The 19,426-nt window shown below is 42.5% G+C and overlaps 1 protein-coding gene across 2 annotated transcripts in view; it reads right to left on the reverse strand.

The window, feature by feature from the left end:
* The window catches only part of BTBD1 (BTB domain containing 1), a 53,541-nt gene extending 34,412 nt beyond the window's left edge, over positions 1 to 19,129 (reverse strand). For both annotated transcript variants that reach the window (XM_032264812.1, XM_032264813.1), the window contains exons 1-2: positions 18,455 to 19,129; positions 4,914 to 5,070 (exon numbers count right to left, since the gene is read on the reverse strand). In XM_032264812.1, coding sequence (XP_032120703.1) covers positions 4,914 to 5,070; positions 18,455 to 18,852 — 555 coding nt within the window. In that variant the 5' untranslated portion in view covers positions 18,853 to 19,129. The remainder of the gene's footprint in view (positions 1 to 4,913; positions 5,071 to 18,454) is intronic.
* Positions 19,130 to 19,426: the final 297 nt, after the last annotated feature.

The following is a 19,426-nucleotide window of genomic DNA, read 5'->3' on the forward strand; positions in this document are numbered from 1 at the left end:
CTCCTGGGTTCAGGCAACTCTCCTGCCTCAGCCTCCTGAGTAGCTGGGACTACAGGCACGCGCCACCATGCCCAGCTAATTTTTTGTATTTTTAGTAGTGACGGGGTTTCACCATGTTGGCCAGGATGGTCTCGATCTCTTGACCTCGTGATCCACCCGCCTCAGCCTCCCAAAGTGCTGGGATTACAGGCGTGAGCCACCGCGCCCGGCTCTCTTCCTTTTTTTTTTAACTGCACCTTTTTTGTTTAGACACAGAAATACTTGGAAATTTCAAATTTAGAGAAAAGTTGTAAGGATAGTGCAAAGAAAATCTATATGCCCTTTATCCACATTTATCTATCTAAATATGATTTATCTAATATTTTGACTCATTTATTATCTTTTTCCCCTATATATTGATCTGGGAGGAGAGACTGAACTATCTGATAGTAAGCTGTATACATCATGGCCTTTTACTCTCTTTTTTGGCGACAAGGTCTCACTGTCACCCAGGCTGGAGTGCAGCGGCGTGATCTTGGCTTACTGCAAACTCCACCTCTCAGGTTCAAGGGATTCGCCTGTCTCAGCCTCCTGAGCAGCTGGGAACACAGGTGCCTGTCACCACACCAGCTAATTTTGGAAATTTTAGTAGAGACGCGGTTTTGCCATGGTGGCCAGGCTGGTCTAGAACTCCCGACCTCAAGCGATCTACCTGACCAAAGTGCTGGGATTACAGGCATAGGCCACTGTGCTTGGCTTTCCCCTCCCCTCCCTGCAACCCTGAGACACAGTCTCGCTCTCTTGCCAGGATGAAGTACAGTGGTGCAATCTCAGCTCACTGTAACCTCTGCCTGCTGGGTTCAAGTGATTCTCCTGCCTCAGCCTCCTGAGTAGCTGGGACTACAGGTGCACGCTACCACGTCCAGCTAATATTTTTTGTATTTTTAGTAGAGACAGGGTTTCACCATGCTGTCCAGGATGGTCTCAATTTCTTGACCTTGTGATCCACCCGCCTCAGTCTCCCAAAGTGTGGGATTACAAGCGTGAGCCACCAAACTTGGAGGCCCTTTACTCTTAAAATTCCTAAGATTAAGGATATTATTTTACATAATCATAGTAATTAACTTTGATAAATTTAACAGTAATACAGTATCTTTAATCCACTGGCTATGTTTCAGTTTTGTCACTTGCCCCAATAATGGTTTTTATAACATTTTTCCTTCTACTGCAGGATCCAGTATAGGATCACAGCTATACATTTTTAAAGTATGAAGCAGCACATTTTTATAAGGTGAAATTCTAATAACAGATATTTTAATTGGCCCACTCAATTATATTTTTAGTTGGTATTCATATAAAAATTGATCTTTCACTAGAAAAAAACAATTTTTTATAAAAATTATCTTATTCAGGGTAGCAAATGTCTGTCACTCCTTACATTACACAGGCAATATCAAGTTTCCTATGGAATCTACTGCTGTTTCTTAGGGTAAAATAAATTTTCTCAAAACTGACTTTGACTTTGGCATTATCTGTAATAACACTTCATAAAAAGTATTTTTCCCTCTATAAATCATGCTGGTACAGTATATTGGCACTTGGTTTTATAGAGAAGCTGGCATTGGCCCTCTTAAGTAAATGAACATGCTCAATTCAATGACTCACTTGGCAGGAACAAGAAGTTTCACATAACAATTTACGGGCTAATTCATATGACTCCACCAGTGAAAAATGTAATGTAATATCAGAATCTCAGACCAACAAGATACTGAAAAGTTCTTTTTTTTTCTTATAGTGATACCTGTTAACCCTTGCTACTCAAAATGTGGTCCAGAAACACAGGTGATATCTTAATGCCTGTTAGAAATATACTCTCAGGCCCTATTCTGGTCCTACTGAACCAGAATCTGCATTTTAATTGCCAAAGTTTCGTTTATTGGTTTCTGAATTTATATCTGAGCTTTTATGCATTAAAACTCCTTGGACAATAAAGAATCTTATGAATATCAACTTATTTGATTTTAATAACAAATTCAAAAGAGAAAAAAATGCAGAGATACCACTTATATGACTTTGGTCAAGTTGCTTCACTTCAATTTCCTTACTTAAAAATGGTGATAATGGCCAGGGACGATGGCTCACACCTGTGATCCCAGCACTTAGGAGGCCGAGGTGGGCAGATCATGAAGTCAGGAGTTTGAGACCAGCCCAACCAACATATTGAAATCCTGTCTCTACTAAAAATACTAAAATTAGCTGGGCATGGTGGTGTAGGCTGAGACAGGAGAAGTGCTTGAACACAGGAGGCAGAAGTTACAGTGAGGCGAGGCCACTGCACTCCAGCCTGGGCAACAGAGCAAGACTCCACCTCAAAAAAAAAAAAAAAGATAATAATAAGAAAACCTTTACTTTGAAAACCTGTACCTCATAAAGTTATTACAAAGATTAAATGAATTAATGTACACAAAATGCTGAGAAAGGTGCCTGGCACACAATTATCACCCAGTACATTCTGCTATGATTATCAGTATCGCCAAATCTTAACAACTGTTGATTTTAGATGAGTCCTTATTTTTACCACTGCTGTCTAATCTGTAATAAGATGTTAACTTCTGTAAGCTTCCATTTTCCATCTTTAAAAAGCGAATAAGGAGATAATAGGTGGGGCATGGTGACTCATGCCTGTAATCCCAGCACTTTGGGAGGCTGAGGCAGGTGGATCACTTGAGGTCAGGAGTTCAAGACCAGCTTGGCCAACATGGTGAAACCCCGCCTCTACTAAACATACAAAAATTAGCCGGGCATGTTGGCACACACCTGTAATCCCAGCTACTTGGGTGGCTGAAGCAGGAGAATTGTTTGAACCTGGGAGGTGGGGTGGAGGCTGCAGTGAGCCGAACTGTACCACTGCACTCCAGGCTGGGCAACAGAGTGAGACTCTCTCTCTCAAAAGAATAATAATAATAATAATAATAAACTACATTACGGCATCAAAATGAGGAATAAGTGGCATAATATATGTAAAGGGGATAGCTTGGTGTCCGACATACAGGGAGTTCTATAATTATGTCCAGGAAGAGGTGACATTAGAATGTTGTTTCTTCTGTAATTACAAATACTTAATGACAGAAGATGTTTTTAAAAGTTACCAAACATTTTCTAAATGACAGAACACTGAACTGGAAAACAAGAGCTCTGGGCCATGGCCCTACCTGGCCCTGAGGGTTTGGAAAGGCAATTAACTAGCCCAGGTTTTAATTTTCCCATTTGTAAAACGAGAGGGTTGAGCTAGGGGCCATCAATGATTATTTCCAGTACCAATATCAAATGGGATATTTTAACACCACAGGATTTTAAAGACAACTTTTACAAGGCTATTACAATATTGTCTAAAAAAATTGTTTATATACAAAGTATAAAGCTCACATTACACACATTTAACACATGATAAATACTACATATTAAGGACTGGTTAAAGGTTCCATAGCTGTGTTCAGTTTGTAAAAATTCATTAGACTACACACTTACAGTATGGGTACTTTTCTTTTTCTTTTTTTTTTGAGATGGAGTTTTGCTCTTGGTTGCCCAGGCTGGAGTGCACGGCACTATCTCAGCTCACGGCAACCTCCACCTCTGAGTTCAAGTGATTCTCTTGCCTCAGCCTCCTGAGTAGCTGAGATTACAGGCATGTGCCACCATGCCCGGCTAATTTTGTATTTTTAGTAGAGACAGGGTTTCTCCATGTTGGTCAGGCTGGTCTAGAATTCCCAATCTCAGGTGATCCACCTGCCTCGGCCTCCCAAAGTGCTGGGATTACAGGCATGAGCCACCATGCTCGGCCTCTTTTTCTTGTTTTAAGACAGTTTCCCTCTGTCACCCAAGCTGGACTGCAATGGTGTGACCTCGGCTCACTGCAACCTCTGCCTCCCAGGTTCAAACGATTCTCCTGCCTCAGGCTCCCAAGTAGCTGGGATTACAGGCATGCACCACCATGCTCAGCTAATTTTTGCATTTTTAGTAGAGACTGGGTTTTGCCTTGGCCTCCCAAAGTGCTGGGATTAAAGGCATAGCCACCATGCCCAGCCACAATATATGTAGTTTTCAATATGGATCCTATACTTCGTGAAAACTTAAAAATGTCAGAAAAAGAATATTTCATATAAACCTAAAACTTTAACTCCTTCAGGAGTGAATCAGCAAGTTTCCAGATTATAGGTCCAAAGATCGTGAATCCTGGAACCTCTCAGGACTTGAAATGTTCCATCTTTATTCCACATCCAGCAAAATTTGAGAACAAAGACATTCATAAAATCTCATGCTTTCATACTCTCAATCATGAGCAGAAACAACACTGGATCTCAATCTCAACTCTAGTCCTAAATAGCTATCTAACTTTGAGTCACAACACCCCACTTATATATATAAGGCTTTAGCTTCTTCACCTATGTGATTCAGCACTGTATTAACTCTAATATGCTTTTTTTTTTTTTTTTTGAGATGGAGTCTCGCTCTGTCTCCCAGGCTGTCCACCTCCCCACCCTGATTTAAGTGATTCTTCTGCCTCAGCCTCCTGAGTAGCTAGGATTACAGGCCTGCGCCACTATGCCTGCCTAATTTTTGTATTTTTAGTAAAGATGGGGTTTCACCATCTGGCCAGGCTGGTCTTGAACTCCTAACCTCAAGTGATCCACTCGCCTCAGCCTCCCAAAGTCTTGGAATTACAGGCATGAACCACCATGCATGGCCTTTAACACACTTTTCAATTCTAAAATCTTATGGATCTGACATATTTCCCAGATTTGTATTGTAAAAATAATTATATATACTTTAAAATTATAAGCTAGAATTAATTATCCAGGAAATATTAAATACCCATATATAGTTTACTCAATTTTTAAACTACAATGATACATACCTTAGCTACATTTACTTACCTGAGTAAGTAGCATAAAGGCATTATCTGCCCTAAGATGTTTGGTGAGAAATTCCACACAATGTGCTTCCAAGGCTGGGACTGCATATTTCTTGGCAGTATAAAGAGTGGTCATAACTGTTTCTGGACCAATTTGAACTTCATCAGAATACAGAAATCTGGAAAGCAATTGGCACACTTGCAGAGATGATCAGTAATGTTTTAGATAAGCAATCCACCAGAGTTAAATCTCTGAGGGATATTTATTTTTATTATTTTGCATTTTCATCCATCCATCCATCCATCCATCCATCCATCCATCCATCCATCGACAGGGTCTTCATCGACTCGAGGCTGGAGTGCAGTGGCTTGCCACAGCTTCAACCTCTCTGGCTCAAGCAATCCTCCCACCTCAGCACCCTAAGTAGCTGGGACTACAAGTTTATACCACCATACCTGGCTAATTTTTTATTTTTTATAGAGACAGGTTTCACCACATTGCCCAGACTGGTCTTGAACTCCTGGCCATTCTCCCTCCTCAGCCTCCCAAAGTGCTGGGAGAATATTTTAAAATTAATGAGGAAACCAAAAAATAATCTGAAATTTTTATCATGACACAGAGGCATAAGAATGATATAATGGACTCTGGGGACTGGGGGTGGGGGCGGAAGGGTGGGAGGGGAGTGAAGGATAACAAGTACACCAAATCTCAGAAATCATCACTAAAAAGCTTATCCATGTAATCACAAACCACCTGTTTCTAAAAAACTAGTGAAATAAAAATGAATCTGTATTAGCTTTTGCAATCTACAGGGCATTTGCACATACATCACCTCATTTTATTCTTACTTAATCCTGAAGATTATTATTACTTAATCATGAGACAAATCTATGTCTCCGAGTCATCCTCAGAGTTCTTTGTAGCACCCCACTGCTGCTTAGGACAACAGCGGTTCACTTATCTTTCCCTCATCAAAAGATGTTCACTTAATTAAATCTGCAGGTGGCTGAAGTCGCATCTCTAATTGATTTCTTGATAATAGTGCCTTCTTATTCTGGGCATCTTCTAATCTTTTATTGTTATCCCAGAATTAGCATAATGACCACAGATTAGAGTATTGGGGCTTGGAAGGAATGAAGCAACTTAATAATATATTAAATGACTCCATCTTGCTACACACTTTGTAGTATTTAGGTCCAATTTTTCTCTAAAAATATTATCTAGCAGCCCAATGTTGCCCTCCTCCTAGTTCACTCCCCCTAAATGGTATGTTGAGAGAGAAATCAGCTTTATAGAACTGAGAAAAGAGGGGAGGGAAAGCATCAGGATAAATAGCTAATGTGTGCTGGGCTTAATGTCCAGGTGATGGGTTGATAGGTGCAGCAAACCACCATGGCACATGTTTACCTATGTAACAAACCTGCACATCCTGCGCATGTATCTTGGAACTTAAAATAAAATTTATTTTATTTATTTTTTTTGAGACGGAGTCTCGATCTGTCGCCCAGGCGCAATCTACAACCTCTACCTCCCTGGTTCAAGTGATTCATCTGCCTTGGCCTCCCAATTAGCTGGGACTACAGATGTCAGTCACCACGCCCGGCTAATTTTTGGTAATGTTAGTAGAGACGGGGTTTCACTGTGTTAGCCAGGATGGTCTTGATCTCCTGACCTCGTGATCCACCCTCCCCGGCCTCACAAAGTGTTGGCATTACAGGCATAAGCCACTGCCCTGGCCTAAAATAAAATTTAAAAAAACAGGCCGAGCACAGTGGTTCACACCTGTAATCCCAACATTTTGGGAGGCTGAGGCGGGCGGATCACTTGAGGTCAGGAGTTCAAGACCAGCCTCATCAACATGGTGAAACCCCATCTCTACTAAAAATACAAAAATTAGCCAGTTGTGGTAGTTGCTTGTAATCCCAGCTACTTGGGAGGCTGAGGCAGGAGAATTGCATGAACCCAGGAGGCAGAGGTTGCTGTGAGTCGAGATCATGCTACTGCACTCTGGCATGGGTGACAAAGCCAGACTCTGTCTTAAAAATAAATAAATAAATAAATAAATAGTAATTTATTTTTTAAAAAAGAACTGAGAAAAAGCGAAGATTCTCAGTGAGGACCCGGGTGCTTCTTGTTCAACTATACTTTTAGGTCCCCCTTTGCGGCTCCTCAGAGACCCTTGTGCTTACTGCCCAGTTCTCAGCTCCACTTATGATAGCAGAGGCTACTGGAGAAGTATTGCATTAAGAACCATTCTTTCTTTCTTTCCTTTTTTTTTTTGAGACAGAGTCTCGCTCTGTTTGCCCAGGCTAAAGTACAGTGGCACAATCTCGGCTCACTGCAACCTACGCCTCTCAGGTCCAAGTGATTCTCCTGTCTCAGCCTCCTGGGTAGCTGGGATTACAGGAGTGCACCACCACACCGGCTAATTTTTGTACTTTTAGTAGAATCCAGGTTTCACCATGTTGGCTAGGCTGGTCTCAAACTCCTGACCTCAGGACCACCTCAGCCTCCTAAAGTGCTGGAATGTCAGGCATGAGCCACCACATCCAGCAAGAACCATTATTTCATTTTGGTGATACTTAAAGACGTAAGAACACTTTAGAAAAAAAATTTTTAACATTATTTACCCGGAGGACTCAGACCCAAGTAGTCTTGGATATAAGCTCCCAGAACACTTACTATACTTGTATTTCCAGGACTGAAGTTGTAAAATGCGGGTTAAAGAAAACCCATTATCTTCTTTCATAACACTTTTATTACGCTGAGGTAAGTGAGGAAAGTTAAGTTCGATTTCATGTCCCTACCCTTTACCTTTCAATTTCCTCATTTTATTCGGATGGCCATAATCACCATGCACAATGAAACTCTGGCCTGTTACATCCCCCACTCCCCACCCTAACCAAATCCTGGCACTCCTCTGATCAGTCATCTTTACAACTGCCTCAAGTGGAGGTATACTACCCTATATCTCAGGTTCAAAAGCAAGGGTGCTGTTTTTCAGGATCACATTTTTCTTACTTATCTTTTCCCCCTGAAATCTCCTTTTAGAGACTCCTCAGTCAACTGTATCACCCTCATAATACTCACTTGAGATTATGTAGCATACTCTGTGATAAACACAAGGAATTAAAAACTAAGGAAGGCACAGTCCTTCATGGCCAAAGGGAGACGAATGAATAAAACCAGAGAGAAAGCTACCATTTGTTGAGTGTCTGCCACATGACAAATGCCAATTCATTTAATCCTTTCACATGGAAGGAAGGTGCTATTCCCTGCATTTTAATAAGAAAACCAAGGCTGAGGAAACAACTGTTTACCGTAAGGCATCATTTCTGAGCTTCTGACTGTTTTCAGTGCAGTACAATAAGGCCAAGAGGAAATAGACTGCTTGGGTTTGAGTTTGTTCGGTCACTTGCCAGCCATGTGACTTAAGTAAGTTATCATCGATGCCTGCTTCTCTAAAAAGATGAGAATAACAGTACCTACTTCATAATGTTGTGAGGATTAACATAAACTAAAACACAAGGCATTTTGAACAATGCCTGCAAAAAATTTGCCTCAGTAAATATTAGCTATTTATCTGTATGTTGTCTCCTTTTTTTTTTTTTTATCATTATTTCCCTCTGCATTTTGGAAGATTCCTCGCCATTATCTTCTGGTGCCCTCCTATTTTTCTCCCCCGCAATCACATTTAAATTTCTACAAATCCTTGCTTCTTTCTTAATCATGCCTTTTTTCTCCACTGCTCGATGTCCTGGGTTTATGAATGCAAAAACTTTCCAAAGTCTCCAAGATGGCATTAACCAAAGTTTTTAAAGTTTCCTTGAGGATCAGCTGCTGTATTTATCTTAGTCTTTGTCATTCATGTTCTGCTTTTCCTTAAATGTCAGATGATTAAACACTGTCTCCAACTTCACTATGCTAAGCAGCTGGTCTTCAAGATAAAACTCTCTCCAAAACAGGATTGGCAGGGAGCTCTGTGTATGTGGGAGGCTTGTTGACTGGCACCTGGCATTAGAGTGGGAAGCCAGCCCTTAAGGCAGGGACCCCTCAAGGCCATTATGAAGAGAGCTTAACCCTGGGGTCCCAAAGCCATATCCAGCAGTCCCAGATCTTCTCAGGCAGTCTGTTCAATTTATCTCAAAAAGCCTGTCCATTGTCATGGGGAATAAGTCTGCAACAACTGGTTAAGGGGATGGTCTATACACAGGCTTTAATTAATTTCCACCTTCCTTACTTCCAACTCCTAGCCAAGAACTTTGTTGGGGTTCTGCTGGGAAAGGCACTCTCAGCTCTGCTGCAGCTTTGAAAGCTCTGGATTCTGGGCTCCAGATTCATCCACTCTAGTTTATCCATCAACCAGCTTCCAACTTCTTTGTCCTTTTCTATACTGTTGGCCCTTCCAACCTCTCTTTTTCTCTTCATTGTAATGGACTTAAATCTTTTTTTTTTTTTATTTCTTAATAATCATTTTAATTGAGAGAGACAGAATGCTAACAGCATCCTCAATTCCCTTCTTAAACTAGAAACCTATGAAATTTTTGTTTTAGGCTAGGTGCGGTGGCCCATGCATGTAATCCCAGCACTCTGGGTGGTTGAGGTGGGTAGACCATTTGAGGCTATGAGTTTGAGACTAGCCTGGCCAACATGGTGAAACCCCATCTCTACTAAATACACAAAACTTAGCTGAGTGTGGTGGCACATGCCTGTAATCCCAGCTATTTGGGAGGTTGAGGCAGGAGAATCCCTTGAATCTGGGAGGCAGAAGTTGCAGTGAGCCAAGATTGCCTCACTGCACTCCAGCCTGGGCAACAGAGTGAGAATTCAAAAAAATAAATAAATACATTTTTAAGGACAAGGTAGAAATCTAGAAGTCTTTACATGCCTGCCTTTATTTATTTTTGTCAGGTAAAAATTACTAGAGTTGTAAAACAGAGCAGAAATGTGAGGTCTTTATCACCATTGCCCTTGAGTAGATTTACACGAAGAGGGCAAGTGCCACAAACCTATATATGGTTCTCTGAAAATCTATGTGGGCTTTGACTTAAGGAGATCTGGAAAAGGTCTGTAGAGAAATTTCTGCTTGAGATTAGATCTAAAAGACTAAAAAGATGGTGGGAAGTACACTCCAGAAACAAGAGAGAATAGTGATTTTATATTATTTTGTATGAGATCTCCTATTCAAATTGCTTTCATCAAATTATTCTTTGGTAATATACCTTTGGCTTATATCAAGGAACATTTTTTAAAAACAACTATGTATCTGAAGATACAGATTGAAGACACTTCATTACAGCCATGTCTTCTCTATGAAGGGATCTCATAAGGAGGTCCTTTTTTTAAAAAACTCATCTAATTATTAGATTTGTACATCTCCTAAGCAGTTGCCTTGTTTTTAATCTATGAATAATTACTGTCCACCAAGTTTCTCTTTTTGCATTAGCTGCTAAGATAATTAAAACAAAGTTTATTGCTTACTTATAGCGTACATTTTGTTTTTGAAACAGGGTGTCATTGTCCCCCAGGTGGAGGGTGGTAGCATGAACATAGCTCACCATATCCTCGAATTCCTGGCCTCAAGGGATCCTCTTGCTTCAGCCTCTGAAGTAGCTAACACTACAGGCACATCCCACTACACTCAGCTAATTTTTTTTTTTTTTTGTAGAGCTGGGGTCCTGCTATGTTTCCCAGGCTAGTTTCAAACTCCTGGCCTCAAGCAATCCTCCCGCCTTGGCCTCCCGAGGTGCTGGGATTATAGGCCTGAGTCACTATAGCCAGCTTGACAGCAAACATTTTTCTATTAGCTTCACTCTTGACTCTAGTTTCTTACCCTTGTGTTTCTTATAAGATATTTTCTTTTTGGTACATTGCAAATTAGAAATAAATACTGGACAATAAACAAGAAAAGGATCTCTGCGTATCTTATATTTTTAATTTATTTTCTAATACAGCACAAGCAACATTGTGGGTATGTGTTTAAATCTAAATAAATACATGTTAATTGACTACACAATTCAGTACAGGTGTCTATGTAATGTTGAAAGGGAAAATATTTTCATTTCTAATAAAAAAAAGTTACTTAAAAATCCAAGAATCCAGCCAGGCACAGTGGCTCACGCCTGTAATCCCAGCACTTTGGGAGGCAGAGGTGGGTAGATCACAAGGCCAGGAGTTCAAGACCAGCCGGACCAACACGGCGAAACCCTGTCTCTACTAAAAATACAAAAATAGCCAAGTGTGGTGGTAGGTGCCTGTAATACCAAGCTACTCAGGAGGCTGAGGCAGGAGAATGACCTGAATCAGGAGGCAGAGGTTGCAGTGAGCCAAAATCGCACCATTGCCCTCCAGCCTGGGTTACTGAGCAAGACTCCATCTCAAAACAAAACAAAAACCCAAGAATCCTCTTGGTTCATATGTATACATCTCCTCACATTCTATTTAATTATTAGTTCCTATAATATTAAAAAAAAAAAAAAAAAAAAACTAAGCCAAGGTTCTTAAAATATAAAGATTCAACATGACATTACCACAATTCTTTGTATTTTATTTATTTTTTTAAATTTCAAGTCTACTTGTGATCTGAATTTCTTTGTATTTTAAAGTGACCATTTAAACTCTCATATATAACCTCTAAGGACACGAGCACAGAAAAATGATTACATGTCCTCAATTCAGTCCTACTTTCCCCCCAAAATTAATAGTTTTCAAAAATAAATAAATAAAGCTTAGGTTACATTTACTCTAATTAAAAATTTAAAGCCAGGTATGGTAGCTCATGCCTATAATCCCAGTATTTTGGGAGGCCAAGGTGGATGGATCACCTGAGGTCAGGAGTTTGAGACCAGCCTGGCCAATAGGGTAAAACCGCATCTCTACTAAAAATACAAAAATTAGCTGGGCATGGTGGCACATACCTGTAATCCCAGCTATTCGGGAGGCTGAAGCAGGAGAACTGCTTGAACCCAGGATGCAAAGGTTACAGTGAGCCAAGATCGTGCCACTGTACTCCAGCCTGGACAACAGTGAGGCTGCATCTCAAAAAACAAAATAAAATAAAATAATTTTAAAAGCCTAAGGTGAAAACTTGATTTTATATATGAATAATCACAATATCATGTATAAGAAACTTTGTATCACAATTTATCTGTTCATTTTAGTCAAAAATGTTTATTGAGGGACTATATAGTGGGCACTGTAACAGTCTTAGAGATAAACACATGGGTAAGATAGCTTTGCCTGGCCGGGCGCGGTGGCTCAAGCCTGTAATCCCAGCACTTTGGGAGGCCGAGGCGGGTGGATCATGAGGTCAAGAGATCGAAACCATCCTGGTCAACATGGTGAAACCCCGTCTCTACTAAAAATACAAAAAAATTAGCTGGGCATGGTGGCGCGTGCCTGTAATCCTAGCTACTCAGGAGGCTGAGGCAGGAGAACTGCCTGAACCCAGGAGGCGGAGGTAGCGGTGAGCCGAGATCGCACCATTGCACTCCAGCCTGGGTAACAAGAGCGAAACTCCGTCTCAAAAAAAAAAAAAAAAAAAAAAGATAGCTTTGCCCATAAAAAGCTTACACACAATCAGTCATGCATTACTTAATGATGGGAATACAGTCTAAGAAAGGCATTGTTAGACAATGTTATCATCGTGCAATCGTCATAGTGTATTCACATAAACCTTGATGGTATAGCCTACTACGCACCTAAGCTATGTGGAATAGCCTATTGCTTCTGGGCTACAAACCAGTACAGCATGTTATTGTACTGAATACTGCAGGCAGCTTTAACACAATGGTGAGTACTGCGTATCTAAACATAGAAAATGCACAGTAAAATACTGTATTATAATCTTATGGCTCCACCATCTTATTTGTGTCCATTGTTGACCAAAATGCCATTATGTGGCATATGACTACAGTCTGATACTGAAAATGATTAAAAAGTAACGTCCTAATAACAGAAGTATATGTTAGGCACCCATATCTAATAACTAATCTCTAAAGATGGCCCCAAGAAACCATGCTTTCTAGTATTCATGCCCTTACATAGATTTGTCCCATGATGAATCTGGGTTGGCCCCGTGTGAGCCCCTTTAACCAACAGATTGTGGCAGAGTGAATTGTGCCAGTTTCAGACCTATGCCTTTAGGATGCCTGGCAGCTCCTGCTTTTGTGTTCTTGGGAGCCATGAGTCAGGACATCAAGCTACCTTGCTGGAGAGATCAACTGAAGAAGCCTCCTGAAGAGGACCTGAGGCTTAATATGGAAAGGGAAAAAGGCTCAGCCATCCCAGACTCTGAGTGAAGCCTCCAGATGAGTCCAACCCCAGCTGCTATCTGGCTATAGCTACACAGATGACAAACCACCCAGGTGATTCTAGTCAACCCAAACGACTGTAAAAGATGATAAAACAGGCCGGGCGCGGTGGCTCAAGCCTATAATCCCAGCACTTTGGGAGGCCAAGGCAGTGGATCACGAGGTCAAGAGATCAAGACCATCCTGGCCAACACGGTGAAACCCTGTCTCTAATAAAAATACAAAAATTAGCTGGGCATGGTGGTGCGTGCCTGTAGTCCCTGCTTGGGAGGCTGAGGCAGGAGAATCGCTTGAACCAGGGAGGCGGAGGTTGTGGTGAGCCAAGATTGTGCCACTGCACCCCAGCCTGGGCAACAAGAGCAAAACTCCATCTCAAAAAAAAAAAGATAATAAAACAGTTGTTTAAGTCACTAGGTAGTCCAGTGATTTGTTCTACAGCAACGGATAACCAAAACATGCTGTGAGAGATTAGATGAGCAGTGTGCAATTTTGCCTGTGGGTGGAATTTTTATAGAGGAGGTAAAGCCCGAAGATTATCTGAACAGTAGTAATTAAGTGTGGAGCCCTGGCAGAAGGACTGAGAAGTACAAAGGTAAGGAGGCCTTAGAAGGCAGGCACTCAAACAAGAAAAAAGCCATTAGTAATTAGGGTTGAAATACTGAGTGGACAGAGAGGAAGAGAGGTCAAATCACAAAGGCTTCATGTACTGCTGAAGTGTTTAAACTTCATCTTGCAGGTAAAAAGAAGTCATTAAGAGATTCGGGGGAATCATATGACAATAAATGGATATTGGAGAGATCAGTGTTAACAGGGTGAATGGAGACAGTTAAGTCTAAGTAGTCTGGTTGAAGCAATGCAGAAAAAAATGGACAGGGGCAGGTAAAATTCTCAGGAATGGTCTAAAATGGACGAGAAACGTGTAGAACGGAATGAAACCAAACTACAATTTGGAGCTAAGCCCATTAAGTCACTTCCCAGCTGGCCCACAGAATCATAAGCAAGAATAAATTATTGCTTTGGGAGGGGTTGCTTTAGTTATAGCATTAATATGTCAAAAGCTACTGGAGGGCAGTAAGAAGTATGCCTGTCTCAAAAGCATTTTTCTGAAATTTAAGTGAGATCACAAAGGGGCTTAGGAACAATTTATATTACACAGTAAGCACTCATGAAATGTCAGATGTCTTTATTAATAACACGTCCATCTGCATGGGTATAAAACATTCCTTTGCAACAGTCCAGTTGGAAGTGAGGGTCCGGAGCTAAGTAGAGCTTTGGAGACACAGGTGGCAGAGTGAGTGCATAAAGCTCTCACTTTAGTTAATGGGAGAAAGGATGACAGCTGAGGACAGAATCCTGAAGAACACTTACCCCGATCCGTTCCCCTTCCAGCCATCACATCACTCTCTGTTCCCCTTGGCAACAAAACTCCTGAGAGGATTGTTTACACTAGCTATCTCCAGCTCCTTCCCTCCCATTTTCTCCCCAGCCTACTCTAATCAGCTGAAATCACTCTTGGCAGGGTTATCAATAGCTTCTATCTTGTCAAGACTAAACATCAACTCAGTGTCTTCATTTTACCTGACTCTCAACAGTATTTAGCATAACTGACCACTTTCCATAGTTGACAACGTTTCCCACTTCTTTCTTGAAATGCTTTGACTTGACTTTCAGGATACTATGCTCCTTGCTTTCTCTTTTAATTCCGCTGACAGCTGCTTCTCAGTTTCATTTTATGCTTCTTCTCGGCTACATCTCTACATATTGGGAGATTCCAGAGCTCATCCTTGTACCTCTCTTCACAATCTATATTCCTTTCCTAGGTAATCTCACTTGGTTTCCCAATTTAAATACCATTCACTCTTAACTTTCAAATGTATGTTCAGCAAGCTATTCCCTAACCTCCAAATTAATATTTCTGTCTACTCTATGACCCTACTTGGATGTCTTGGAAGTCCTCTTGGTTGTACCTTCAAAAATATACCCAGAGTTTGACCACAACTCATCATACCTATTGCTACCTCCCTGGTACAAGGTACAACTCACCATCACCTCTTGCCTGGAGAAGGCAAAAGCCTCCTCATCTATCACCTTGCTGCCTATTTTATTCCAACCACTGCCAGAAAGCGTTTGTTTTTTAAAAATGTAAATCAGATCACAGCCACCTGCCACCACCTCTACCTTCCCACCCCCATTCAAAACTCTGCAAAGGCTTTCCATCACCTACCAGCTGAAAAAAGTCCTCTCAGTCTCTAAAGCCCTGCACAATCCTGCCTGGCCTTCTTTTTGACCTCATTTTCTACCACTTCCCTCTACTGTGCTCAAGCCACACGGGTTCACTCTTGTGTTCCTCCAATAGGAGATCCTTAGTGCCTAAAACAATGCGCTTCCTTGCTGAGAATATTCCTTCTCTCATAACTCCATTATTTTTCTTCAAAACATTCATCAGTACTTGACATTGTATCTTTAATTTCCCCTTACTAGATTATGTGCTTCATGAGGGCAAGGACTTTTTGTTTACTGCTGTATCCCAAACACCTACAATAGCGACTCACTGTTTCACAAGCACCCCAAAAGGGAGGCATATAGTATTTGTCAAATAAACAACCGAAGAACATCATTTAAAGGTCAGGCAGTTCAAAGTATGCAGTTTAAAGGCTTCAAACTTAAATTCATAAGCCTGTAAGTAACGTTAACTAATTCAAGGTGTTTACATGTGTGCCCAAACAACCCTGCTTTTCCAACTCAGCAAGTACTGTCAGGCATCTTTTTGTCATGTATTAGCTGACTTACGACATCTATGTTACACAGCCAGCCAACACTAAGTTTAGAATTCAGTCCCAATATCAATTTCAAAATAGAACAATGACCAGAACCTGAAGGATAAATACAATGCCTTGAAATGTAAAAATGTAAAAATGAAAAAGTTTAAAAATGTAAAAAAAAAAAAAAAAAAATTGCACTGTCCTACATTTCAAACACTCGAAAACTACCTTATTTTCTATTGATGGGAAAAGACTAATTAGCAGCTTCAGCGAAAATATGAAATATACATTTTTTCCTCTACATTCTTATCCTAGTAATCTCAATATTTTTTCAAAGTAAAAATTTGCCCCCAAATAGTTTTAGATTTGTGGTTCTCAAATTTAGCTGGTATAAGTACCACTTAGGGAGAGTGTTAAAAATGCTATCAAGGTCTCACCTCCAAATATTATGATACTATAACAAGGAAGGGATCTACACATTTCATAAGCACCCCAGAAGATTATAATGCAGACGGCCCACAGATCATTTTGAAAAATACGTCTAGTCTAGAAAATCCAAATGAACTATACCCAATCCTCCTGGTGAACTTCAAACTAAAATTACCTGGATCCTAGCTTTTGAGGTCCTTGCCCCTTTATAAATGTAACTGAACTAAATTACGGAAAATATCAGAAACAAAGAGAAAAGAAGAGAAAAAGGTACTTTAATCTTACTACTCCACATGCCTATGCTTAGCATTTTGGTATGTTTCCTTTATCCTTGTCTCCAGGTACATTTGTCCCATTTCTTTTCACGTTGGAATCATGGCGCCATTTCAAGTGCTATCGATCATATTTAGTGACTGCATTCGTTTTCATCAAGTAGACCGATCACTGTTTAACCATTCACTACAGCTACTTCCTCACTACTATAAATAATGTTGTAAGTATTTTTGGATACAACATTTTTTCAGTACTTGAAGGCTTTCTTACATGTGGAAAGAAAATCTATAGCATCAAACTATTTTCCAAAAGGGTGTTTACCATCATCTTTGTCAGAAAATGCTGCTCAGATGTCACATTTAAATTTTTTGGTGGGACCAATGGAAGGAAAAAAAATGTCACTCTCTTTTAATTTGCACTTCTTAATTACCAGCAGGTTAAACATTCGTTAATTAGTTGTAGTTTTTCTAAGTTATCTATCCTGTCCTTCATCCATTTGTCAATGGAATCTTAGTATTTGTTTCTAGTTGTGTGAACTTTACATTTATTTTCTTGTTGTTCTTTTTGATTCAGCTGTGAGCCTTTGTATCTAATTCTGTCCCATTGACCTGCCTGTTTTTGCTTCAGTACTACCCAAGACTCTGCCACTTTAATAACAACACGTTCTACTCAGGCAGCTATTTAAAACCATCTTGGTATAATGAAACACACATGGTCTTCAGTGTGAGTTAGCTGTTACCCTGGGCAAGATAATTGACTCTTCTGGGCCTCAGTCCCATTTGTAAAATTGGGGAAAACAATACTTAAGCCTCTCTAACAGGATGGCTGTGATTAAAAGCTAATAATGCCAATCAATCACATCTTTCCATTAAATAAAATTCATCAGATGTCAATCTACTATCCTCAACCAACAAGCAAACTCTAACACCAAGGGAGGGATTCATTTATAAGCAGAAGTGACCTTGTGTGCAGAAACACGGAGCAGGAAAAGCCTCACTTACCTGATTTGGTATTTACTTTCCTGGGTCTTGACAACTAATACGTTAATGAAAAACAAAAACAAAAAAGTGGCCAGGCACAATGGCTCACGCCTGTAATCACAGCACTTTGAGAGGCTGAGGTGGGCGGATCGCTTGACCCCAGGAGTCTGAGACCAACGTGGGCAACACAGTGAAACCCTATCTCGACCAAAAATAAAAAAAAAAATTAGCCGGGCGTGGTGGCGCGTATCTGTAGTCCCAGCTACTCAGGGGGCTGAGGTGGGATCACCTGAGCTAAGAGAAATCAAGGCTGCAGTGAGCCATGATCGCGCCACTGTACTCCAGCCTGGGCGAGAGAGCAAGACCCCGTCCCGTCTCAAAAAAAGGGGGGGGGGGGGGGGGGGCGGGTGACAACAACCCCAAAACATCAGTCCTGCAAGACTTTCCAACTACTCTCTTTCCCCAGACGAAAACATAAAACTTTGCAAATGGGCAATCAGGATCAACCTGATCTGTCCCTCTATCTTTACCACTTGTCTAATTCTGAAGCCTGGGCGACAGTCTACAATTGGAATGCGAAGCGCCATTCAACGGTAAAACGCACGGTAGCTGGATAGAGGAGACATGAGCGTACAGTTGACGGCTGAGCCGTCCGACTCACAGATTTCGATTACGACCCTCCGGAGCATCAGCGGCTCGGGAGTAAACTGAGGCCCAGGGCGGCTCAGAGGAGCCCAGCCCAAGGTCATCGGGCAGTCGGGGCAGGCCGGACCCCGGGAGGCGTCCCCGCCCGCGCCGCCGCTCACCTCAGCAGCGCCAGGAAGGCGGCGGGCTCCACGTCCGGCAGCTCGATCTCGGCCGACGTAGTGGCCATGCCGCCGTTGAACATGGCGTCGAAGACGGCGCTGCCGGCCGCCAGTACAAACCGGTGGGCGGGGATGCGCTGCGGGCCCCCGGCGGTGGCGGCGCCGCGGCCCTTGCCCAGCACGAAGCGCACATCGCTCAGCAGCTCTGAGTTGAAGAGGAAGGCGAAGCGCTCCTTCAGCGACGCCTTGGTCGCCTGCCAGTTGTAGAGAGGTTCCCGCTGGAGGGGGAGAAGGGGCCCCAGAGAGGACGGCGAGGGCGGCGGCGGCCCCGCGGGGCCCGGCTCCGCCTCAGCCCCCGGCGCCTGCTCCCCAGCTGCGGCCGGCCCAAGCGAGGCCATCCTCCGGCTGCGCGGCTCCCCAGGCTAAGGACAGAACGCCGCCGCCATCGCCGAGACCGCCTCCGGAGGCCGGCACCGCCTCTCTGCCTTCCGGGAAAGGCGCTTCCGGGAGCCTAGCGCCTCCGCCGGCCCCTCCCTGACTGCGCGCGCCCCCGAACGCCGGGGTGGCCGCTGTGCGCGGCCGCGGGAGGTGGGACAGAAGGGGGCTCTGGCTGCCCGGAGGCAGGGGCGTGGGGTGCTCGTCCAAGCCCCGCGCTCCTAGAGGTGGAGCTTCTGCAGGCTGGGTGCGGCCGGACCCAGGGCACCCACCCCCAGGCCCCATGCCCTGGATATTCTGACTCAGTGGGTCTGGGGTGGGGCCTGAGAATTTGTAATTTTAAGATGCATCGCGGATCTGCAGGCGGCTCTCACTCCTGCCTCTTTCTTCCTGCAGGCCCCTCATCACCAGCTCCAGCGCCCTCGTAGTGTATCTAGGACGGGTCCCGAGGAGTGTTTGGTCTGGAAGTGGAGGGGCAGGAGAGTATAGCCAAGGGAACATGTGGGGAGGGGACGACAGGACTTCTCACAGCCCTGT

The sequence above is a fragment of the Sapajus apella genome, unplaced genomic scaffold (assembly GCF_009761245.1).
Source record: "Sapajus apella isolate SASKATOON/1434 unplaced genomic scaffold, GSC_monkey_1.0 scaffold147, whole genome shotgun sequence".
Classification (NCBI taxonomy): domain Eukaryota; kingdom Metazoa; phylum Chordata; class Mammalia; order Primates; family Cebidae; genus Sapajus; species Sapajus apella.